This window comes from Myxine glutinosa, chromosome 5, assembly GCF_964187855.1.
Source record: "Myxine glutinosa chromosome 5, kmMyxGlut1.1, whole genome shotgun sequence".
In the NCBI taxonomy this organism is placed as follows: Eukaryota; Metazoa; Chordata; class Myxini; order Myxiniformes; family Myxinidae; genus Myxine; species Myxine glutinosa.
The window spans coordinates 127,556,150-127,577,994 of NC_136265.1; the positions used below are offsets into that span (position 1 = coordinate 127,556,150).

The 21,845-nt window shown below is 46.3% G+C and overlaps 1 protein-coding gene across 1 annotated transcript in view; it reads left to right on the forward strand.

Moving 5' to 3' along the window:
* Positions 1–21,845, forward strand: part of LOC137414985 (cysteine-rich secretory protein LCCL domain-containing 2-like) — a 65,473-nt gene that overhangs the window by 14,958 nt on the left and 28,670 nt on the right. Inside the window, exons 3-5 of the mRNA XM_068100540.1 lie at positions 7,329–7,447; positions 8,765–8,897; positions 9,495–9,610. Coding sequence (XP_067956641.1) covers positions 7,329–7,447; positions 8,765–8,897; positions 9,495–9,610 — 368 coding nt within the window. The remainder of the gene's footprint in view (positions 1–7,328; positions 7,448–8,764; positions 8,898–9,494; positions 9,611–21,845) is intronic.

A 21,845-nucleotide genomic window follows, 5' to 3' on the forward strand; every position in this document is an offset into this window, starting at 1 on the left:
GTTTTCTCTACTTGCGGCCTATTTGGAAATAAAAGGGCACCAACGCGTCCACTTTTTATTTAGGGCCACAGGGGCCAACTAAGGGTGGTCCACCTGTTTGGCATAGGTGCCACCTTTACCCTGGGCCGCAAGTGAGATTACCTGACCACCATGGCTGGTCCCCAGCAGAGGTGCCAGGCCCCAAAACGTGGGGTCCATAAAGCGGTGCTTGGCCGCAGAACGGCGGTCCATAAGTGGTGCATCAATGCAAGCATGCTGGTTGCGGGGGTTCGTGCTCACGGACGCGACCTCCCCGCACGCTCCTCTCAGTGCCCAGAGAGCACAGTCCTCGGGTGGGAGACAGGGGAACAGAAGACAGGTGAGTAATGGGTCAGGGCGCAAGGGTACACATCAAACAAGGTAATGCAGAACGAGGTGCGCACGGAGAGCAAAGTGAGAAAGCTCGTCCCTTCCGTACGCCCCCCCACATGTGACCTACACTACCCCCCCTTGCCCCTCCCCGTATTTACAAAAACCTACACATTTACAAATTCGTCACTACCATCACGTCTTCCCCATATCTCCCATATACCAAATTCGTCACCACAATCCCTCTGACCAAAATTTGCCATCACCAATTCATCATCAATCCTCATAAGGAGGGAGAGATGGAACATTAAGCACAATGTCACACCCACGTCATGATGCGTCTCACAATCCAAACATTTACACCAAAAAAAATAACCAAAACATGGTATGGTGTGGAGTTCTGTCACCTCAGGTGAGTGGATGTAGATGGTGCGAGGAGATTTCAATCCTAACTACTTCCTAAATGACATTAACACACTTGACACTACCCGGGGTCTTTCCCTGCCAATCCATTGGCCAACTTACTCTATGGGTTCTACCAACCAATGCCCATTGACTAAACTGTGGTGCTTCATCAATTTGGGGTCTCACTCCCCCGATTCAACTCCCTGTGCCTTTGCACAATTTCAGGACTGGGTCGTGTGGCTCTCCCAGGAGGTCTACCCACCTGCACACCTCCACCACTGCAGTTGCCTCCGAGCTTACCTGCTCCTTACCCTAACCTATCTACCTGGGGAAGGCCCTCTCGCGCTCTCCCCACTTGGTGCCCTCTGGCACTGGGCTACCCGGGTCGTGTTTTATGGCTGTGAGGTGTTTTAAATTACTTGGTGGTGAGGTGTTTTTAATTTTGTGGTGGTGAGGTGTTTTTATTACGTGTTTTATGGCTGTGAGGTGTTTTTAATTTTGTGGTGGTGAGGTGTTTTTATTACGTGTTTTATGGCTGTGAGGTGTTTTAAATTTCGTGTTGGTGAGGTGTTTTTAATTTCGTGGTGGTGAGGTGTTTTTATTACGTGTTTTATGGCTGTGAGGTGTTTCTAATCGTGGTGGTGAGGTGTTTTTATTACGTGTTTTATGGCTGTGAGGTGTTTTCAATTTCGTGGTGGTGAGGTGTTTTTAATTTCGTGGTGGTGAGGTGTTTTTAATTTCGTGGTGGTGAGGTGTTTTTATTATGTGTTTTATTGGTGTGAGGTGTTTTGAATTACTTGGTGGTGTGTTTTTAATTTCGTGGTGGTGAGGTGTTTTTAATTTCGTGGTGGTGAGGTGTTTTTATTATGTGTTTTATGGCTGTGAGGTGTTTTGAATTACTTTGTGGTGTGTTTTTAATTTTGTGGTGGTGATGTGTTTTTATTACGTGTTTTATGGCTGTGAGGTGTTTTTAATTTTGTGGTGGTGAGGTGTTTTTATTACGTGTTTTATAGCTGTGAGGTGTTTTCAATTTCGTGGTGGTGAGGTGTTTTTAATTTCGTGGTGGTGAGGTGTTTTTATTACGTGTTTTATGGCTGTGAGGTGTTTTAAATTACTTGGTGGTGAGGTGTTTTGAATTACTTGGTGGTGAGGTGTTTTGAATTACGTGGTGGTGAGGTGTTTTGAATTACGTGGTGGTGAGGTGTTTTGAATTACTTGGTGGTGAGGTGTTTTGAATTACGTGGTGGTGCGGTGTTTTGAATTACGTGGTGGTGAGGTGTTTTGAATTACGTGGTGGTGAGGTGTTTTGAATTACGTGGTGGTGAGGTGTTTTGAATTACGTGGTGGTGAGGTGTTTGTAATTACTTGGTGGTGATGTGTTTTGAATTACTTGGTGGTGAGGTGTTTTGAATTACGTGGTGGTGCGGTGTTTTGAATTACTTGGTGGTGAGGTGTTTTGAATTACTTGGTGGTGAGGTGTTTTGAATTACTTGGTGGTGAGGTGTTTTGAATTACTTGGTGGTGAGGTGTTTTGAATTACGTGGTGGTGCGGTGTTTTGAATTACGTGGTGGTGCGGTGTTTTGAATTACGTGGTGGTGAGGTGTTTTGAATTACGTGGTGGTGCGGTGTTTTGAATTACTTGGTGGTGAGGTGTTTTGAATTACTTGGTGGTGAGGTGTTTTGAATTACGTGGTGGTGTGGTGTTTTGAATTATGTGGTGGTGAGGTGTTTTGAATTACTTGGTGGTGAGGTGTTTTGAATTACTTGGTGGTGATGTGTTTTGAATTACTTGGTGGTGAGGTGTTTTGAATTACTTGGTGGTGAGGTGTTTTGAATTACTTGGTGGTGCGGTGTTTTGAATTACGTGGTGGTGAGGTGTTTTGAATTACGTGGTGGTGAGGTGTTTTGAATTACGTGGTGGTGAGGTGTTTTGAATTATTTGGTGGTGAGGTGTTTTGAATTACTTTGTGGTGAGGTGTTTTGAATTACGTGGTGGTGCGGTGTTTTGAATTATGTAGTGGTGAGGTGTTTTGAATTACGTGGTGGTGAGGTGTTTTGAATTACGTGGTGGTGAGGTGTTTTGAATTACGTGGTGGTGAGGTGTTTTGAATTACTTGGTGGTGAGGTGTTTTGAATTACGTGGTGGTGCGGTGTTTTGAATTATGTAGTGGTGAGGTGTTTTGAATTACGTGGTGGTGAGGTGTTTTGAATTACGTGGTGGTGAGGTGTTTTGAATTACTTGGTGGTGAGGTGTTTTGAATTACGTGGTGGTGAGGTGTTTTGAATTACGTGGTGGTGAGGTGTTTTGAATTACGTGGTGGTGAGGTGTTTTGAATTACTTGGTGGTGAGGTGTTTTGAATTACGTGGTGGTGAGGTGTTTTGAATTACGTGGTGGTGAGGTGTTTTGAATTACGTGGTGGTGAGGTGTTTTGAATTACGTGGTGGTGAGGTGTTTTGAATTACTTGGTGGTGTGGTGTTTTGAATTACGTGGTGGTGAGGTGTTTTGAATTATGTGGTGGTGAGGTGTTTTGAATTACGTGGTGGTGAGGTGTTTTGAATTACTTGGTGGTGAGGTGTTTTGAATTATGTGGTGGTGAGGTGTTTTGAATTACGTGGTGGTGAGGTGTTTTGAATTACGTGGTGGTGAGGTGTTTTAAATTACGTGGTGGTGAGGTGTTTTGAATTACGTGGTGGTGAGGTGTTTTGAATTATGTGGTGGTGAGGTGTTTTGAATTACGTGGTGGTGAGGTGTTTTGAATTACGTGGTGGTGAGGTGTTTTGAATTACGTGGTGGTGAGGTGTTTTGAATTACATGGTGGTGAGGTGTTTTGAATTACGTGGTGGTGAGGTGTTTTGAATTACGTGGTGGTGAGGTGTTTTGAATTACGTGGTGGTGAGGTGTTTTGAATTACGTGGTGGTGAGGTGTTTTAAATGACGTGGTGGTGAGGTGTTTTGAATTACTTGGTGGTGAGGTGTTTTGAATTATGTGGTGGTGAGGTGTTTTAAATGATGTGGTGGTGAGGTGTTTTAAATTACGTGGTGGTGAGATGTTTTGAATTATGTGGTGGTGAGGTGTTTTAAATGACGTGGTGGTGAGGTGTTTTGAATTACGTGGTGGTGAGGTGTTTTGAATGACGTGGTGTTGAGGTGTTTTGAATTATGTGGTGGTGAGGTGTTTTAAATGATGTGGTGGTGAGGTGTTTTGAATTACGTGGTGGTGTGTTTTAAATGACGTGGTGGTGAGGTGTTTTGAATTATGTGGTGGTGAGGTGTTTTGAATTATGTGGTGGTGAGGTGTTTTGAATTACGTGGTGGTGAGGTGTTTTGAATTATGTGGTGGTGAGGTGTTTTGAATTACGTGGTGGTGAGGTGTTTTGAATTACGTGGTGGTGAGGTGTAATCGTCCCAAACTTCCAGTCTGCACCTACCCCTCCCCTATGTATGTGCTGAGGGGTTCTTTCTTGAAAAAAAAACATTCAACCTAAATCTTCAACCTAAATTGCCTATAAAAATGTAATATCACAAACACAACAAATACATTCGTGCAAAATAATTGTTTGTATTATGATTGGTGTAAATCATGACAACACAGCAACTCAGGTACAGTCATTATCCTCAGTTAATAGTAAGGGAAACATATGAAAATCTGTTAACTAAATTGTTACCAAAAAATTTCTTCCCCAATATGTTTGTAAAGGTGTGTAATAACATGTGTTAAAATGTTCAAGGTCAACTCCCGTGGGAAACCCAGAAAAAAAGCTGTTGAATTCGGGTACCGAAAAATTATTTTCGAGAATTTTTATTTTTTTAAATCGGCCCTTAAGTAACTTATGAGGGGTCAAATAAGGGTTTTTCATGATTCTGAGTTGATTGTTAACATTTATATTTCACCACAGACACTCCTTTGTGGAAAAATAATTTCTAAATATATCTCAATTTCTACTTTGCAGGACATGAAGTCTAGCAATATGGATGAAGACGTTACTCCACCTGTGCTCAATTGCTTCATCTGTGCACGCTCGGATACACCAGCTGAAAGACTCATACAGGCAACTCCAAAGGGATACTCAACTTTATTGAAACAAGCAGAAACTGTCGAAAATGTTACTGTTGTGGAACGTATGAAGGAGGCTCAAAAGGAAGGAAAACTGAGGTACCACCAGAAGTGTAAAAATGATCTGTACAACAACTTTGTTGCAACCACCAAGAAGTCAGCTCAAGCATCAAAGGCAGAGAAAGAGTCATCAAAGTTGAAGAGAAGACGCACTACTTGTGAGTTCAGTTCATCAACTGGCTGCAGTTCTAGAAGATCACAGTCAGTTGACCTCCTGTATAAGGATGTATGCATTCTTTGCAACCAACCAGCCCAGCTCTACAAAAATAATCCAGCACAAGCTAGAAAGAAATACAGAGTGCCAGATAATTTGACTGCAGATACACTGAAGGCAAGCTTGCTGAAGACAGCACGGAGTCGCGGGGATGACTGGGGCACTGAAGTCACTGGACGCCTGGAAGGGATCAACGACTTGGTAGCAGAAGAAACACTGTACCATTTGCGATGCAAACTTATGTTTGCGAGAGGTGACAGTTTGTCCAAGACTGATGAGGAAGGAAAAAGGAAGAGAGGACAGAGGAGTATTGATGAGGAGCGAGAGGCAGTTTTTATTGAATTCTGCGAATGGTTAGACTCAGAATTAGAGCATGGGGTAATGAACATGGACCAAGTCCATGAAAAGCTGCAGGAGTTTGATCAGTCACCAGAGAAGAGCCTTTCTTATTCAAAGCATTGGCTAAAGATAAAACTTCTAGAGAAATACGAAGACACCTTGTATTTCACAACACAGGAAAGAAGGGCAGATGTACTCTGTCTCAAAGATGGCACCGACAATATTCTGCGAGGGCATCATGCTAATCTTGACCATGGAGATGAGAAGACTCAGATCATAAAGACGGCACTCAAGTTCATATCCAATGATATTGCCTTGATTGATTTAGGTCCAAAGTCATACCCCACCACACACAGTATGACTGACATCGATAGTCAGCTGACACTTGTTCCTGCAAGCCTTCAGATGTTCTTGAGACCGATTGTCAAGACAGACGAAAGAGTTGCCGTTTGGGGGCAGAATTTTATTAAGGCCTGTCGACCTCGGTCTGGAGTATTGCCACACCAAATGGGGCTTGCCATACAACTTGATCATAGATTTGGGTCAAAATGGATGCTCAACAAGTTCCACCGGCTGGGATACACTGAGTCTTACACGGAGACACAAAACTACAAATACTGCTTCCTTAATAGTAGGAGTGGAGATGATGTTCCAGATACTTCTGGCACTCTTGACACCATTGTGGAGGAAACCGATGAACAGATCAATGATGAGGTTGCGGTTGATGCTGCGCTTGAGGATCAATCAGTGATGACAGCCAAAGTGCCAGCCAGTGAAAGTGAATTGTCAAGTAATGATCAGGTGGTCTTTATGGAGGTTGGGGAAACAAACAATGCAGTCACTCAGTTTGTTGGAGACAATATAGATTTAAACATTGTCTCTATTCACGGAAACACTCCCTTTCACTCAATGGGTTGGATCGAAGTCACCTCTCCGGCACCACCTTTGCCAGATCCACAGACAACAGCAGCTTTCCCCCGGGTGAAGTTGAAAGCACTCGACAAAGCTAAGATCCTGAGAGGAACTGAAGTAAAGATTATTCCATTTACGAACAGGAAACAGATAGGAACGAACGCGATCATGTTTCTCCCCCTCGCTGAGCTTTCCTCCTCCCTGGCTCATGATCAGCCACTCCTCACTCCAGGTGACACACTCTGGGCAGCGGGGTGGGTGATCAAAGCCAACGATCCTGAGTTCCCACACTCCAACTGGAATGGCTGGATGAAGAGAATCCATGCTAATGATGCAAAGCAGAGCACACAGATCGAGTTCCTCCCAGTTATTGAAGGAGACCCTAATGACCTCAACACCATCTTCACCACTCTGAAAGAGTGCATACGGCGCGCTGGGGTCGCTATAGTGACCTTTGATCTTCCGATTTGGCTGAAGGCTGTGAATATAATAAAGCAGGCAAATCTACCCGTCATTCCAAGGTTGGGTGGTTTTCACCTGCTGAAGTCTTATCTTGGATCAATGTTAATATCTTGGATAAATGTTAACAATCAACTCAGAATCATGAAAAACCCTTATTTGACCCCTCATAAGTTACTTAAGGGCCGATTAAAAAAAATAAAAATCTCGAAAATAATTTTTCGGTACCCGAATTCAACAGCTTTTTTTCTGGGTTTCCCACGGGAGTTGAACTTCAACATTTTAACACATGTTATTACACACCTTTACAAACATATTGGTGAAGAAATTTTTTGGTAACAATTTAGTTAACAGATTTGTGAAATATCTCATAAAATGCCCTTACTATAAAATAAGCCCGTTCCTCAGTAACGACGCTTGGTGAGGCGAGTAGCAAGGAGTAGCAAAGAAATATAAAAACTGCTGCTGTACACGCCCTTAGGAGGTGCCCTTAGTTTAATTAAATTGATAATAATGATTGCTGGTGTGCACAGGTGTGGGATGAACAGCTGGCGATGTCGGCCGCTGATTGGGCGAAGAAATGCGTGTGGGATCACGGCCCGTCCAACGTGGTCAGCTACATCGGACAAAACCTCGGCGTGTACTGGGGCCGGTACGTACAACTAGGGTCTCATAATTAATCGGTCTCGTCACTTTGTCACCAGGGCTACCAAAAAACAATGGACCATGCAATGCATGCACCACCTTTCGATGAGGGTGACTGCATAGTGTTGGAGGAAACATTTTTTTTTGTAATAAAGGGAGCCGGAGACAACAGGGGGAGAGAGAGGGTAGTACAACAATAGTAGAGAACAGGGACATCTGTGGAAGAGAGAGGGAATGGGCGGGATACACGAGATAAACAATATGGACACCACAGGGGATTTCAGGAAAGAAAACAAGGAATTTGAAGGAGGTGGATTTGGGGTGTATTAACGGGGGTAGAAAAGATCAAGGTTTTGGATGGGAGAAGATAAGAGATTATGGTGAAAAGCTGTTTTAAAGACATGGAGGGAGGAGTGGGATTGAAGAGAGTGGGGGAGTTTGTTCCAGAGGCGGGAATAAAGAGGAATGAAGGAGTGAAGGTGAGCAGAGAGTCTTGATTTTGGCAGTTTCACCGGAAGAGGGTTGCTGGCAGATATTGTGCGTCCTGAAGGAATATTTGGGGGACAGAGCTGGGGGAGCTAGGGGAGCAAGGCCCGATAGGAGTCGGTAGAAGACAGAAAGACCACCAACCTGCCTGCGGTGAGTGCGTGAAAGGCCCTCAGAGTTAGCTTCATCGCGGGAGATTCCAATGATTCTGAAAGCTTTGGTTTCAACAGCGTGAAGCCGAGCTAGGTGAGAGGCAGGAGCACCAGCTCAGTGAAACCAAGCTCGGTGAGAGGCAGGAGCACCAGCCCAGTGAAGTCGAGCTCGGTGAGAGGCAGGAGCACCAGCCCAGTGAAGCCGAGATAGGTGAGAGGCAGGAGCACCAGCCCAGTGAAGCCGAGATAGGTGAGAGGCAGGAGCACCAGCCCAGTGAAGCCGAGATAGGTGAGAGGCAGGAGCACCAGCCCAGTGAAGCCGAGATAGGTGAGAGGCAGGAGCACCAGCCCAGTGAAGCCGAGCGAGGTGAGAGGCAGGAGCACCAGCCCAGTGAAGCCGAGCTAGGTGAGAGGCAGGAGCACCAGCCCAGTGAAGCCGAGCTAGGTGAGAGGCAGGAGCACCAGCCCAGTGAAGCCGAGTTAGGTGAGAGGCAGGAGCACCAGCCCAGAGGGGAGAGCAGTACTCAAACTCCAATTTACAACCCCACACGGATGCAAGGACAATGGACAGCCGGCTTTTTGTTCATTGAATCTAACATATTTTGCCATTTTTATGTTCATTTTTCCACCAAAGAAAGCCATTTGTGGAATATGTTATTCCTTACCACCACAATGTCTTGTTGCAGCCCCAGACCACTAACGTACCATGTCCGGAGCTGGTACAATGAAGTCAATTGGTATGCGTACCCAGGCTGGGGTGAATGCAATCCATCATGCCCGATGTCCTGCTCGGGTCCTGTCTGCACGCATTACACGCAGGTACGCTGAACCACACGCGGGCAGACACACGCCATTATGCTACAACTGTCATAGACAGCTTAAATCTGTTTGTGTGGACTAGCAGGAGAATTTTTTTTTTTTTGGATACAACATTGAGGCTCGTGAAAGGGCTTACATTAATCAAAAATAAAATAAAATAACGGACACATAAAACATCTAATAAGGGGAGCGGTAGACAAGATGGGGAGAGAGAGGGAAGCACGCAAGTACAACATTGAGAGCAGGGACATCGGGAGATCTGTGGGAGGGAGAGGGCTTGAGGGGAGGAGGCGTGGGAAGGGGGGAAGAGGGGGGTATGGCCATGTGTGTACCGTCATGTGTTCACGAATGTGTGTACCTGTCCCTTGGATGTTGAACTGATATTCGTTGGTTAATTGTGTCCTTCGCAAAGAGGAGGCGAGCTATCGCCGACACCATGATGAGATTACAAATTCCTGCCCGAACCTACAGGGAGCACTGCATCAGCGGCAGAGCCACTCCCTGAATTAATGATGCTACCCGCGGCAGCGTGCTCCATACGAAAGAAGCACTGCTTTTGTAAAATCTGAGCAACCTACAAATCCTTGTCCACCGCAGCTTGTCTGGGCGACGACGAACCGCATGGGCTGTGCGGTGAACTACTGCAACCGCATGAGCGTTTGGGGAATGACGTGGGAAAACGCCTTCTACCTCGTGTGCAACTACGCTCCCAAGTATGTGTCAACAGTCCTTCCACATCTGAATTACCTTAGAAATAGCCGATTCGGGTTCATTTGTGCATGAAAATATGTGAAAGATCCCACTCTTATGGGACAAGTGCTTATCCAAAGCTGGAGAATATCTGGAAAATTAATTGAAATGTCGTTTATTTATTACGTCCACCACCACCAAAGGTGCATGGAGGTTATGTTTTCACCCCTGTCTGTTTGTTACTTGCCGGAAAAGATTTCGGCAAGTATGTTGGTTAGTTGGTTTGTCTGTCTGTCTATCTGTTTGTCTGTTTGTCTGTTTGTGCGCAGTACTACATCTACATCGTTGCACCTAGAATCGCCATACTTTACACACATATTTGACTTGCCCTGGAATAGACTGTGCCCAATTTTTAACTCTCTAGGCCCAAGGCCTCCATTATGACGTCATAATTCAATAATTTGACAAGTAAAAAACTTCATCCAATCAAGATGCAATTTCTTGAGCGCCATGTCGGCATAAACTGGTGGAGAAAAAAAATAATGATGACGTCATCGGTCACGTGGTTCGGCCGCCATCTTGGAAAAACCGAAAAACTTTGCACCTCTATATCTCCGAAAGTGCTCAATAGAAAAAAAATTGAGACATGGCTCATTGTAAAGAACTCTCCATGGGGAATAAAATATGTTAATGATGATGTCATAGGTGCCTCCATTATGACGTCATAATTCGACCAGTACAAAACTTCATCCGATCAAGATAAAATTTCTTGAGCATAATCTAGGAATAAATTAGTTTAGAAAACAAATAATGATGACGTCATCGGTCACGTGGTTCGGCCGCCATCTTGGAAAAACCGAAAAACTTTGCACCTCTATATCTCAGAAAGTGCTGAATAGAAAAATTGAGACATGGCTCATTGTAAAGAACTCTCCATGGGGAATAAAACTCTCCATGGGGAATTGTCCGGTCTGGCCGGCGAGGTTTCATTTATTCGCAGCTCTCCACGCTCTCCATCGAAATCGAAGTTAAGTAATTGTTCCCATTTGTATTTTCGTTATAACTGTATTTATTTTATGGTGTGTGTACGTATATTGTGTCCCGAGGAAGATTTTCGGTGCAAATCTTTCATACCTGTACAGAAAATCGTGTTAATTCGTGTCGTGTCTTTTGAGGCCTTGTACAGTGTACAACCTTGAGGCTTTGTTTTTCTCTCAGCGGTCCGTCGTTTGTGCTCCAATAACTTTCGTTCTCTGCTTTTCCCAGTCTTTTCACCCCGTAGCCTACTTCCTTGTTTAAAATCAACAAAAAAACAACAAAAAAAACATTTCCTTCTCTGTTCTTATTCTTTGATCTCATTCGTTTATTCGTTCTTATTCGTTCGTTCGTTCTTCGACCAAGTGTTTCTCCCCCATTTCCCCAGATAGTTTTTCACTGTTATTAACCTTGCAATGTTTACACTTTCCCCTCAAGTTCTGTATTCCGTCATATATTATGACACCTTTTTCTTCTTCTTCTTTAAAAGGCTGCTTTCGACTTGCTCACCAAATCTATTCATCCCAAAAAAAAATTCCATCTCTTATAGTGCCTTTTTTCTACATTCCCTAAACTCACGTGCACTCCATCCTCCATCCAGCGTCCTCAAATGTATTTTTGACTCGAAGGTCACAAGAAACTCATTTTGCAATAAATGTTCATTTCCCATTAATCGTACACTTTCTAAAATCCAATCTCACCCGTCCCCTCCAAATCTTCCCCATAACCCCTCCCCTCTAAATCTTCCCCATCACCCCTCCCCTCCAAATCTTCCCCATCACCCATCCCTTTCAAATCTTCCCCCTTTCCCCTCCCCTCCTAATCCTCCCCATCACCCATCCCTTTCAAATCCACCCTTGCCTCCTCCCTCCTAAACTACCCCCTCACCCCTCCCCTCCAAGACTCCCCCCCCTCCTAGACTCCTCCCTCACCCCTCCCCTCCAAATCTCCCCCATATCCCATCCCTTTCAAATCCCTCCCCTTGTCCCTTCCCTCCTAAACTCCCCCCTCGCCCCTCCCCTTCAAATCTCCCCACCCTCATTTCTTCTCAATTTCCCCCCTCTCACTCCCCCTCCTCAAAGCGTCCTCCCCGCTTCTTCCCCCTTCCAACTCTCACCTCCAACTCCCCCAACCTTCTGCCTCGCTCTTCCCCCTCCTCAAATAACACCTCATTGTGCCTCACCCAATCACCATCAAACCTTTTGTCCGCCCCATCCTTCCCTTTCTCCGAGCTATTCTGAAATATCTGACACACCTTCAACAGCTCTCCCTACCTCTTCCACCTCTTCCACATCTTACCCTACCCCTCCTCCCCCCTGTTCTGTATCCGATGCTCCCCCTTCCTCTTCATTAACGGTATGGACCTCAAACATCCGGGGCCTTCGTTCAAACTTAACTGATCTCTCCATACAGGTTGCTTCTGTCAAACCAGACGTGATCTGCTTAATAGAAACTTTCCTTCTTCATGATGTCTCTGATTCCTTAGTATCTCTCCCGGGTTACTCCCTCCTCCGGTATGATAGACCTGAGCCTCGTCCTGGAGGTGGGGTTGCTATCTTTATCAAAAACTATCTTCCTCACTCGCCCTGCACTGCACTCTCTCCACCTCACCCCCAGGAATACCTCTGGCTACGGCTTCCCCTTCGCTCCCACCTCTTGTTCATATGTGTGTTGAACCGTCCACCAAACAGTGATGACTCCATCTACATCTCGCTGTCTGATAATATGGACCAACTTCTATCCACTCATCCCAACTCTCTCTTCCTCATATGTGGTGATTTCAATTGTCACCATGCCAGTTGGCTGGGTGTGGGTACCTCTCTCACCAGCCATGGCTCCTCAGCAAAGGACTTCTGCGGCTCACTGGGACTGACACAATCTGTCAATTTCCCGACCCGCATCTCAGTCAACGGAGCATCTTCTCTTCTGGACTTGGTTATGACTAACTTCCCTGAAAATGTCTGCTGCTCTTCTTCTGCTCCAATCGGTTCATCTGATCATGTGCTTGTTAAAGTGGACATCTCTCTGACCATTCTCAGGGAGCCTGCTCAGCGTCGACGAGTCTGGCATTTCACTCAGGCCAACTGGCATGGTCTTCAAGCAGCCATCAATCATCTGGACTGGTCTCCCATCTCAACCACCTCTGACATCAACTCATCCTGGGAATTCTTCCAAAGTAAATTGCTCTCTCTCTCATGCACAGATTTATCCCATCTCGTCTTCAGTTGTCATACCCTTCCTCCCGTCCATGGTACACGGAATCTTGTGGTGAGGCTGTTGCCCAGAAACAACTTGCCTTCGTCTCCTGGAAAGCAAATCCAACGGAAGGAAATCTCATTTCCTTTCACAAAGCCAGAAACAAGTGTGTGTCCACCCTCAGGAGAGCCAGGAAACAATATCTCTCCGTTCGCAAGACCGAACTCTCTTATCTGTCTCCCTCTTCCAAATCCTGGTGGCGTCTGGTCAAATCTGTTTCTGGTGTTTGTTCCCCCTCCATCCCCTCCCTTACCTCAAACAGCTACACAGCTGACTACGCACATGAAAAAGCTGAATGCCTCAACTCTGTGTTTGCCTCTAAATCTTGTGTCCCAAACCCATCCCTCTCTGTACCCACCATACCCAGTCGTACCCAGCTGCTCCTGGACTCCACGTCCTTTCCTCCTGACAAGGTGGAAAAGTTTCTGTCAACCCTCGACTCTGATTCTGCAACTGGACCTGACGGCATCAGGCCACGGGTCCTAAAATCCTGTTCTTCCGCTCTTTCACTCCCTCTCTCTGTTCTCTTCACCCTCTCTTTTGCTCAAGGTCAACTGCGATCTGCTTGGAAATCAGCCAACATCACCGCTTTGCACAAAAAAGGTGCAAAAACAGATCCTAGCAACTGCAGACCAATCAGCCTTCTCCCAATTATCAGCAAAGTCATGCAATCCATCATTGCTTCGTATATGAAATCTTTCCTCTTCTCCAATGGCTTGATCTCTGATCATCAAATTGGTTTCAGACCAGGTCACTCTACTCTGGACATGCTGCTTCTGCTGTCTCAACAATGGATGGAGGTCCTCAATGCCAAACAGGAAATTAGAGCTGTCTCCCTCGACATATCACGTGCCTTCGATACGGTCTGGCACCCCGCTCTGCTCACCAAACTCTCCTCCTTTGGTATCCATGGAAATCTCCACGCATGGCTGGCGGACTTCCTCTCTAGTCGTAGTCAACGCGTGGCCCTGAATGGGTTTCTCTCATCTCCTCTTCCTGTTCAGGCTGGAGTTCCCCAAGGCAGTGTTCTGGGCCCTGTGGTTTTTCTGGTCTTCATCAATGATCTCTCTGACTCTCTTGAAAATCCTCTCTATCTCTTTGCTGATGACTCCACTCTCTGCCGCTCCATTCCTCATCCCTCAGATCGGCAGTCTGCAGCCTCCTCACTCTCTGCAGACCTGGACAAAATCACAGACTGGGCAAACAAGTGGAACATGTCTTTCAATCCTGACAAATCTCACACTCTTACGATGTCTCTCCGAAAAGACCGACTGGACAACCCTCCCATCTACTTTCTGAATAATCCTCTCCAAGAAGTTCTGTCACTCAAGCTTTTGGGTCTCACTATCTGCCATGATCTTTCCTGGGAAATCCACCTTTCCAAGCTGGCCTCCAAAGCCAGTCGCCGACTGGGCATCCTCCGTCGTGCGAAGTCCTTCCTTGGCACACCTGAGCTCCTCACCACATACAAGGCTTTCATCCGCAGCTCAATGGAGTACTGCTCTCCCCTCTGGGCTGGTGCTCCTGCCTCACACCTAGGTCGTCTTCACGCTGTTGAAACCAAAGCGTTCAGAATCATTGGAATCTCCCGCGATGACGCTATCTCCGAGGGCCTTTCACTTAATCACCGCAGGCAGGTTGGTGGTCTTTCCGTCTTCTACCGACTCCTCTCCGGCCTTGCTCCCCCAGCTCTCTCTGGGCTCTGTCCCCCAAATATTCCTGCAGGTCGCACAAGATCTGCCTGCAACCCTCTTATGGTTAAACTGCCAAAATCAAGACTCTCTGCTCACCTTCACTCCTTCATTCCTCTTTTCTCCCGCCTCTGGAACAAACTCCCTCACTCTCTTCAATCCCATTCCTCCCTCCAGGTCTTTAAAACAGTTGTTCACCACCATCTCTTATCTTCCCCAATCCAAAACCTTGAACTTTTCTACCCCCGCTAATTTCACCCCAAATCCACTTTTTTGAGGTGACTTTTGACTTCTTTCCTGGAAGTCCTTGGTGTCCTTGCGTTTTATACCTATCCTTCCTCCCCCCAGGCCCTCTCCCTCCAAAAACATCTCCCGATGTCCCTGCTCTCAAATGTTGTGTTTGTGTGCTTCCTCCCCTTCTCTCCCCATCTTGTCGACCGCTCCCCTTTTTATATACTTTGTTTGCTTGTTTGTTTGATTTGTTTGTTTGATAAATGTTAGCTCTTTCACGAGCCTCGACTCTGTATACAAAAAATAATAATAATAATAATAATAAAAAATGTTAATGATGATGTCATAGGTGCCTCCATTATGACGTCATAATTCGACAAGTACAAAACTTCATCCGATCAAGAAGAAATTTATTGAGCATAATCTAGAAATAAATTCGTTAAAAAAACAAATAATGATGACGTCATCGGTCACGTGGTTCGGCCCACATCTTGGAAAAACCGAAAAACTTTGCACCTCTATATCTCCGAAGTGCTGAATAGAAAATAATTGAGACATGGCTCATCTGTCTGTCTGTTTGTCTGTCTGTTGTGCGCAGTACTATGTCTAGATCGTTGCACATAGCATCGCCATACTTTACACACATATTTGCCTTGCCCTGGATCTTTGGCAGAGGTCATTATTTACTTTTAATGATGTTTATATACGAATCAAAAAGAAGATAATTGGTTTTGGGTCGTCCTTTCTGCATATCTCTTGGGATTGTGCACTGGAGAGACGATCGTGATGGCAGGGAGAGGTTGGCAAATCAAAAAAAGAAGAAGTACATTCCGGCAAGTCCTCAGTCTCTGACCGATTTTTCATCTGTTTGTCTCTCTGTTTATTTGTGAACAAAATATCTCAAAAAGTTGTGGACGGATTCGGACGAAATTTGGCAGAGATGTAGCATATGTCACAAGGACGAAATGTTTGGATTTTGGTGAAGATCCGGATTCGGATCCGGCTCGTAGAATTTTTTAAAGTGAGTCTTCACCATTGGGAGATAGGGCCAAAAACGACACATAGCAGGATATCTCAAAACATTATGGACTGATTTGGACAAAACTTGGTAGACATGTTGGGTGTCTGACAAGAACTAATCGATCCCATTTTGGTGAAGATCTGAATATGGATTCTGATACGAGATTTATTTAAAAATTTTAAGTGATTCTTCACCATTGGGAGATAGGGCCAAAAATCGATACATAGCAGGGTATCCAAAAACGTTGTGGACGGATTTGGACAAAACTTGGTGGACCGGTTGGGTGTCTGACTAGGACAAACAGATTCGATTTTGGTGAAGATCTGAATATGGATTCGGATATGAGAATTTTTAAAGTGATTCTTCACCATTGGGAGTAAGGGCCAAAAACTATACATTGCGGGATATCTCAAAAAGTTATGGATTGATTTGGACGAAACTTGTTGGACAGGTTGTGTGTGTGACAAGGAAGAATCGATTCGATTTTGGTGAATTTGAAGCTATATATTGATATATTGATTCATTGATTGATAGAGCTATTGATATTCATTGATTGATATATTGATATAGCTATTCATTGATTTGAAGCTATACAAAACTATACATTGCGGGATATCTCAAAAAGTTATGGATTGATTTGGACGAAACTTGTTGGACAGGTTGTGTGTGTGACAAGGAAGATTCGATTCGATTTTGGTGAAGATCTGAATATGGATTCGGATATGAGAATTATTTAATTTTTTATGTGATCCTTCACCATTGAGTGATATAGCCAACCAGGCGGAGGTATGCTCCCCACTGAGTGCCGTTCTAGTTGTACATGCAAGCCAAGGTACAAAATATAAAACAAAAACCCCTTTTTCTTCTTCTTCTTTAAAAGGCTGCTTTCGACTTGCTCACCAAATCAATTCATCCCAAAAAAAATATCCATCTCCTATAGTGCCTTTTTTCTACATTCCCTAAACTCTCCTGCACTCCATCCTCCATCCAGCGTCCTTAAACGTATTTTTAACTCGAAGGTCACAAGAAACTCATTTTGCAATAAATGTTCGTTTCCCATAAATCGTACACTTTCAAAAATCCAATCTCACCCCTCCCCTCCAAATCTTCCCCATAACCCCTCCCCTCCAAATCTTCCCCATCACCCCTCCCCTCCAAATCTTCCCCATCACCCATCCCTTTCAAATCTCCCCCCTTGCCCCCTCCCTCCTAAACTACCCCCTCACCCCTCCCCGCCAAGACGCCCCCTCGCCCCTCCCCTCCTAGACTCCTGCCTCACCCCTCCCCTCCAAATCTCCCCCATATCCCATCCCTTTCAAATCCCTCCCCTTGTCCCTTCCCTCCCAAACTCCCCCCTCACCCCTCCCCTTCAAATCTCCCCACCCTCATTGCTTCTCAATTTCCCCCCTCTCACTCCCCCTCCTCAAAGCGTCCTCCCCGCTTCTTCCCCCTTCAAACTCTCACCTCCATCTCCCCCAACCTTCTGCCTCGCTCTTCCCCCTCCTCAAATAACACCTCATTGTGGCTCACCCAATCACCATCAAACCTTTTGTCCGCCCCATCCTTCCCTTTCTCCGAGCTATTCTGAAATCTCTGACACACCTTCAACAGCTCTCCCTATCTCTTCCACCTCTTCCACATCTTACCCTACCCCTCCTCCCCCCTGTTCTGTATCTGATGCTCCCCCTTCCTCTTCATTAACGGTATGGACCTCAAACATCCGGGGCCTTCGTTCAAACTTAACTGATCTCTCCATACAGGTTGCTTCTGTCAAACCAGACGTGATCTGCTTAACAGAAACTTTCCTCCTTTAAGATGTCTCTGATTCCATAGTATCTCTCCCGGGCTACTCCCTCCTCCGGTATGATAGACCTGAGCCTCGTCCTGGAGGCGGGGTTGCTATCTTTATCAAAAACGATCTTCCTCACTCGCCCTGCACTGCACTCTCTCCACCTCACCCCCAGGAATACCTCTGGCTACGGCTTCCCCTTCGCTCCCACCTCTTGTTCATATGTGTGTTGTACCGTCCACCAAACAGTGATGACTCCATCTACATCTCGCTGTCTGATGATATGGACCAACTTCTATCTACTCATCCCAACTCTCTCTTCCTCATATGTGGTGATTTCAATTGTCACCATGCCAGTTGGCTGGGTGTGGGTACCTCTCTCACCAGCCATGGCTCTTCAGCAAAGGACTTCTGTGACTCACTGGGACTGACACAATCTGTCAATTTCCCGACCCGGATCTCAGTCAACGGAACATCTTCTCTTCTGGACTTGGTTATGACTAACTTCCCTGAAAATGTCTGCTGCTCTTCTTCTGCTCCGATCGGATCATCTGATCATGTCCTTGTTAAAGTGGACATCTCTCTGACCATCCTCAGGGAGCCTGCTCAGCGTCGACGAGTCTGGCATTTCACTCAGGCCAACTGGCACGGTCTTCAATCAGCCATCAATCATCTGGACTGGTCTCCCATCTCTACCACCTCTGACATCAACTCATCCTGGGAATTCTTCCAAAGTAAATTGCTCTCTCTCATGCACAGATTTATCCCATCTCGTCTTCAGTTGTCATACCCTTCCTCCCGTCCATGGTACACGGAATCTTGTGGTGAGGCTGTTGCCCAGAAACAACTTGCCTTCGTCTCCTGGAAAGCAAATCCAACGGAAGGAAATCTCATTTCCTTTCACAAAGCCCGAAACAAGTGTGTGTCCACCCTCAGGAGAGCCAGGAAACAATATCTCTCCATTCTCAAGACCGAACTCTCTTATCTGTCTCCCTCTTCCAAATCCTGGTGGCGTCTGGTCAAATCCGTTTCTGGTGTTTGTTCCCCCTCCATCCCCTCCCTTACCTCAAACGGCTACACAGCTGACTCCGCACGTGAAAAAGCTGAATGCCTCAACTCTGTGTTTGCCTCTAAATCTTGTGTCCCAAACCCATCCCTCTCTGTACCCACCATACCCAGTCGTACCCTGCTGCTCCTGGACTCCGTGTCCTTTCCTCCTGACAAGGTGGAAAAGTTTCTGTCAACCCTCGACTCTGATTCTGCAACTGGACCCGACGGCATCAGCCCACGGGTCCTAAAATCCTGCTCTGCTGCTCTATCTCACCCTCTCTCTGTTCTCTTCACCCTCTCTTTTGCTCAAGGTCAACTGCCATCTGCTTGGAAATCAGCCAACATCACCGCTTTGCACATAAAAGGTACAAAAACAGATCCTAGCAACTACAGACCAATCAGCCTTCTCCCAATTATCAGCAAAGTCATGGAATCCATCATTGCTTCGGATATGAAATCTTTCCTCTTCTCCAATGGCTTGATCTCTGATCATCAATTTGGTTTCAGATCAGGTCACTCTACTCTGGACATGCTGCTTCTGCTGTCTCAACAATGGATGGAGGTCCTCAATGCCAAACAGGAAATTAGAGCTGTCTCCCTCGACATATCACGTGCCTTCGACACGGTCTGGCACCCCGCTCTGCTCACCAAACTCTCCTCCTTTGGTATCCATGGAAATCTCCACGCATGGCTGGCAGACTTCCTCTCTAGTCGTCGTCAACGTGTGGCCCTGAATGGGTTTCTCTCATCTCCTCTTCCTGTTCAGGCTGGAGTTCCCCAAGGCAGTGTTCTGGGCCCCGTGCTTTTTCTGGTCTTCATCAATGATCTCTCTGACTCTCTCGAAAATCCTCTCTATCTCTTTGCTGATGACTCCACTCTCTGCCGCTCCATTCCTCTTCCCTCAGATCGGCAGTCTGCTGCCTCCTCACTCTCTGAAGACCTGGACAAAATCACAGACTGGTCAAACAAGTGGAACATGTCTTTCAATCCTGACAAATCTCACAGTCTTACTATGTCTCTCCGAAAAGATCGACTGGACAACCCTCCCATCTACTTTCTCAACAATCCTCTCCAAGAAGTTCTGTCGCTCAAGATTTTGGGTCTCACTATCTGCCATGATCTTTCTTGGGAAAACCACATTTCCAAGCTGGCCTCCAAAGCCAGTCGCCGACTGGGCATCCTCCGTCGTGCGAAGTCCTTCCTCGGCACACCTGAGCTCCTCACCACATACAAGGCTTTCATCCGCAGCTCAATGGAATACTGTTCTCCCCTATGGGCCGGTGCTCCTGCCTCACACCTAGCTCGGCTTCACGCTGTTGAAACCAAAGCTTTCAGAATTATTGGAATCTCCCGCGATGAAGCTATCTCTGAGGGCCTTTCACTCACTCACCGCAGGCAGGTAGGTGGTCTTTCTGTCTTCTACCGACTCCTCTCCGGCCTTGCACCCCCAGCTCTCTCTGTGCTCTGTCCCCCAAATATTCCTACAGGTCGCACAAGATCTGCCAGCAACCCTCTGATGGTTAAACTGCCGAAATCTCGGCTCTCTGCTCACCTTCACTCTTTCATTCCTCTTTTCTCCCGCCTCTGGAACAAACTCCCTCACTCCCTTCAATCCCACTCCTCCCTCCAGGTCTTTAAAACAGCTGTTCACCACCATCTCTTATCTTCCCCCATCCAAAACCTTGATCTTTTCTACCCCCGCTAATTCACCCCAGATCCACCTTGTTTGAAATTCCAAATTCTTTCCTGGAAGTCCTGGCAGTGTCCATATGTTTTATACCTCTCCCACTGCCCCCTTCCCACGCCCCCCCCCCCCCCAAAGCCCTCGCCCTCTCTCAGATCTCTCGATGTCTCCATGTCTCTCGGTCCCTGCTCTCAAATGTTGTGTTTGTGTCCTTCCCCCTCTCTCCCCATCTTGTCTACCGCTCCCGATGTTATATGTTTTATGTGTCGGTTTGTCTTTCTGTGTGATTAATGTTCGCTCTTTCACGAGCCTCGATCTTGTATACAAAAAAAAACAAAAAAAACAAAAAAAAACGTTAGGGTTGAATCTGAAGTTATACATGTAAGCTCCCCGCTTCCCCCCCCCCCCCCCCCCCCATAAGTGCAACGCTCGACAGTGCGGAGCCAGGATCAAAATTGCATACAAACACAGATGTTGTTTCACTTGAAATATTCGAGTCGAAAGTTGGGGGTAAACATGTTTCAGCGAAAGTGGCATATGTGGAGCTGGGTGATTAAAATGCCGGACACGGAGAACAACGAAATTACTTTACTTTCGCTCTGAAGCACGTATTACGTTTGGTGAGACATTCACAAGGAACTATAACGGCATGACAGGTAGAGCGCATACCTCCACCAGGTATGCGCAACCAGGTGGGTGAACAGTTTACGTGCAACTATCGGGGACGCCTCTTTGGGGTGGTTGTAGCCCCAAACGGAAGTCGGAGGCCAAATCTTCCCTGCTGCCCTGATTCCTCCGGGCAGTGCTGTCACAGTCAGAGTGCAGGTCGGTCCTCGTGGACCGGCCCTTTCTCTCTTCTCTCTCTCTCTCTCTCTCTCTCTCTCTCTCTCTCTCTCTCTCTCTCTCTCTCTCTCTCTCTCTCTCTCTCTCTCTCTCTCGGTGTGAGGCGTTCGTCTCCAGCGAAGTGAATGTGGGGACCGTGAATGTTTTTAAGTGTCCTTGCACACATTACTTTAAGGTACAATGAGGCGACACAAGTCTCTCAGAATTCCATCTCGTCTGACCACTAGAGATCCGAGTGATCTGCACAAAGAAAGGCTTAGACTGGAAAGGGAAACTCAAGGGCTCGAGGAAGAACTGCAAAAGCTTCAGCTCAACCTGAAGATCCCTCCAGAGATAACCCCCGGAGGATTACACTGGAAGACATCCGAGAAAAAGAGACTCCAACAACCCCTTCTGCAACCCAAACCACCAAACACAGCTAAGGGCAAGGTCAGTTCAGTAAGACTGAGGATTTTGAAAGATTCCAATGGAATTCAAACATTACCCACTATGCCTTCAAGCAGGACAAAAAACAAGCCTCTCAAACAGCAAAGTGATGAGTTGGAGTCAGGTGTCCACCACGCGTCGGACGCTGATATTCAAGCGCTGGCTGAAAGGTGCCGTGCCGCAGTGACCACCTGGGTAATTTCTCAAAGGTGTCAAGCGGCGGAAAATATGG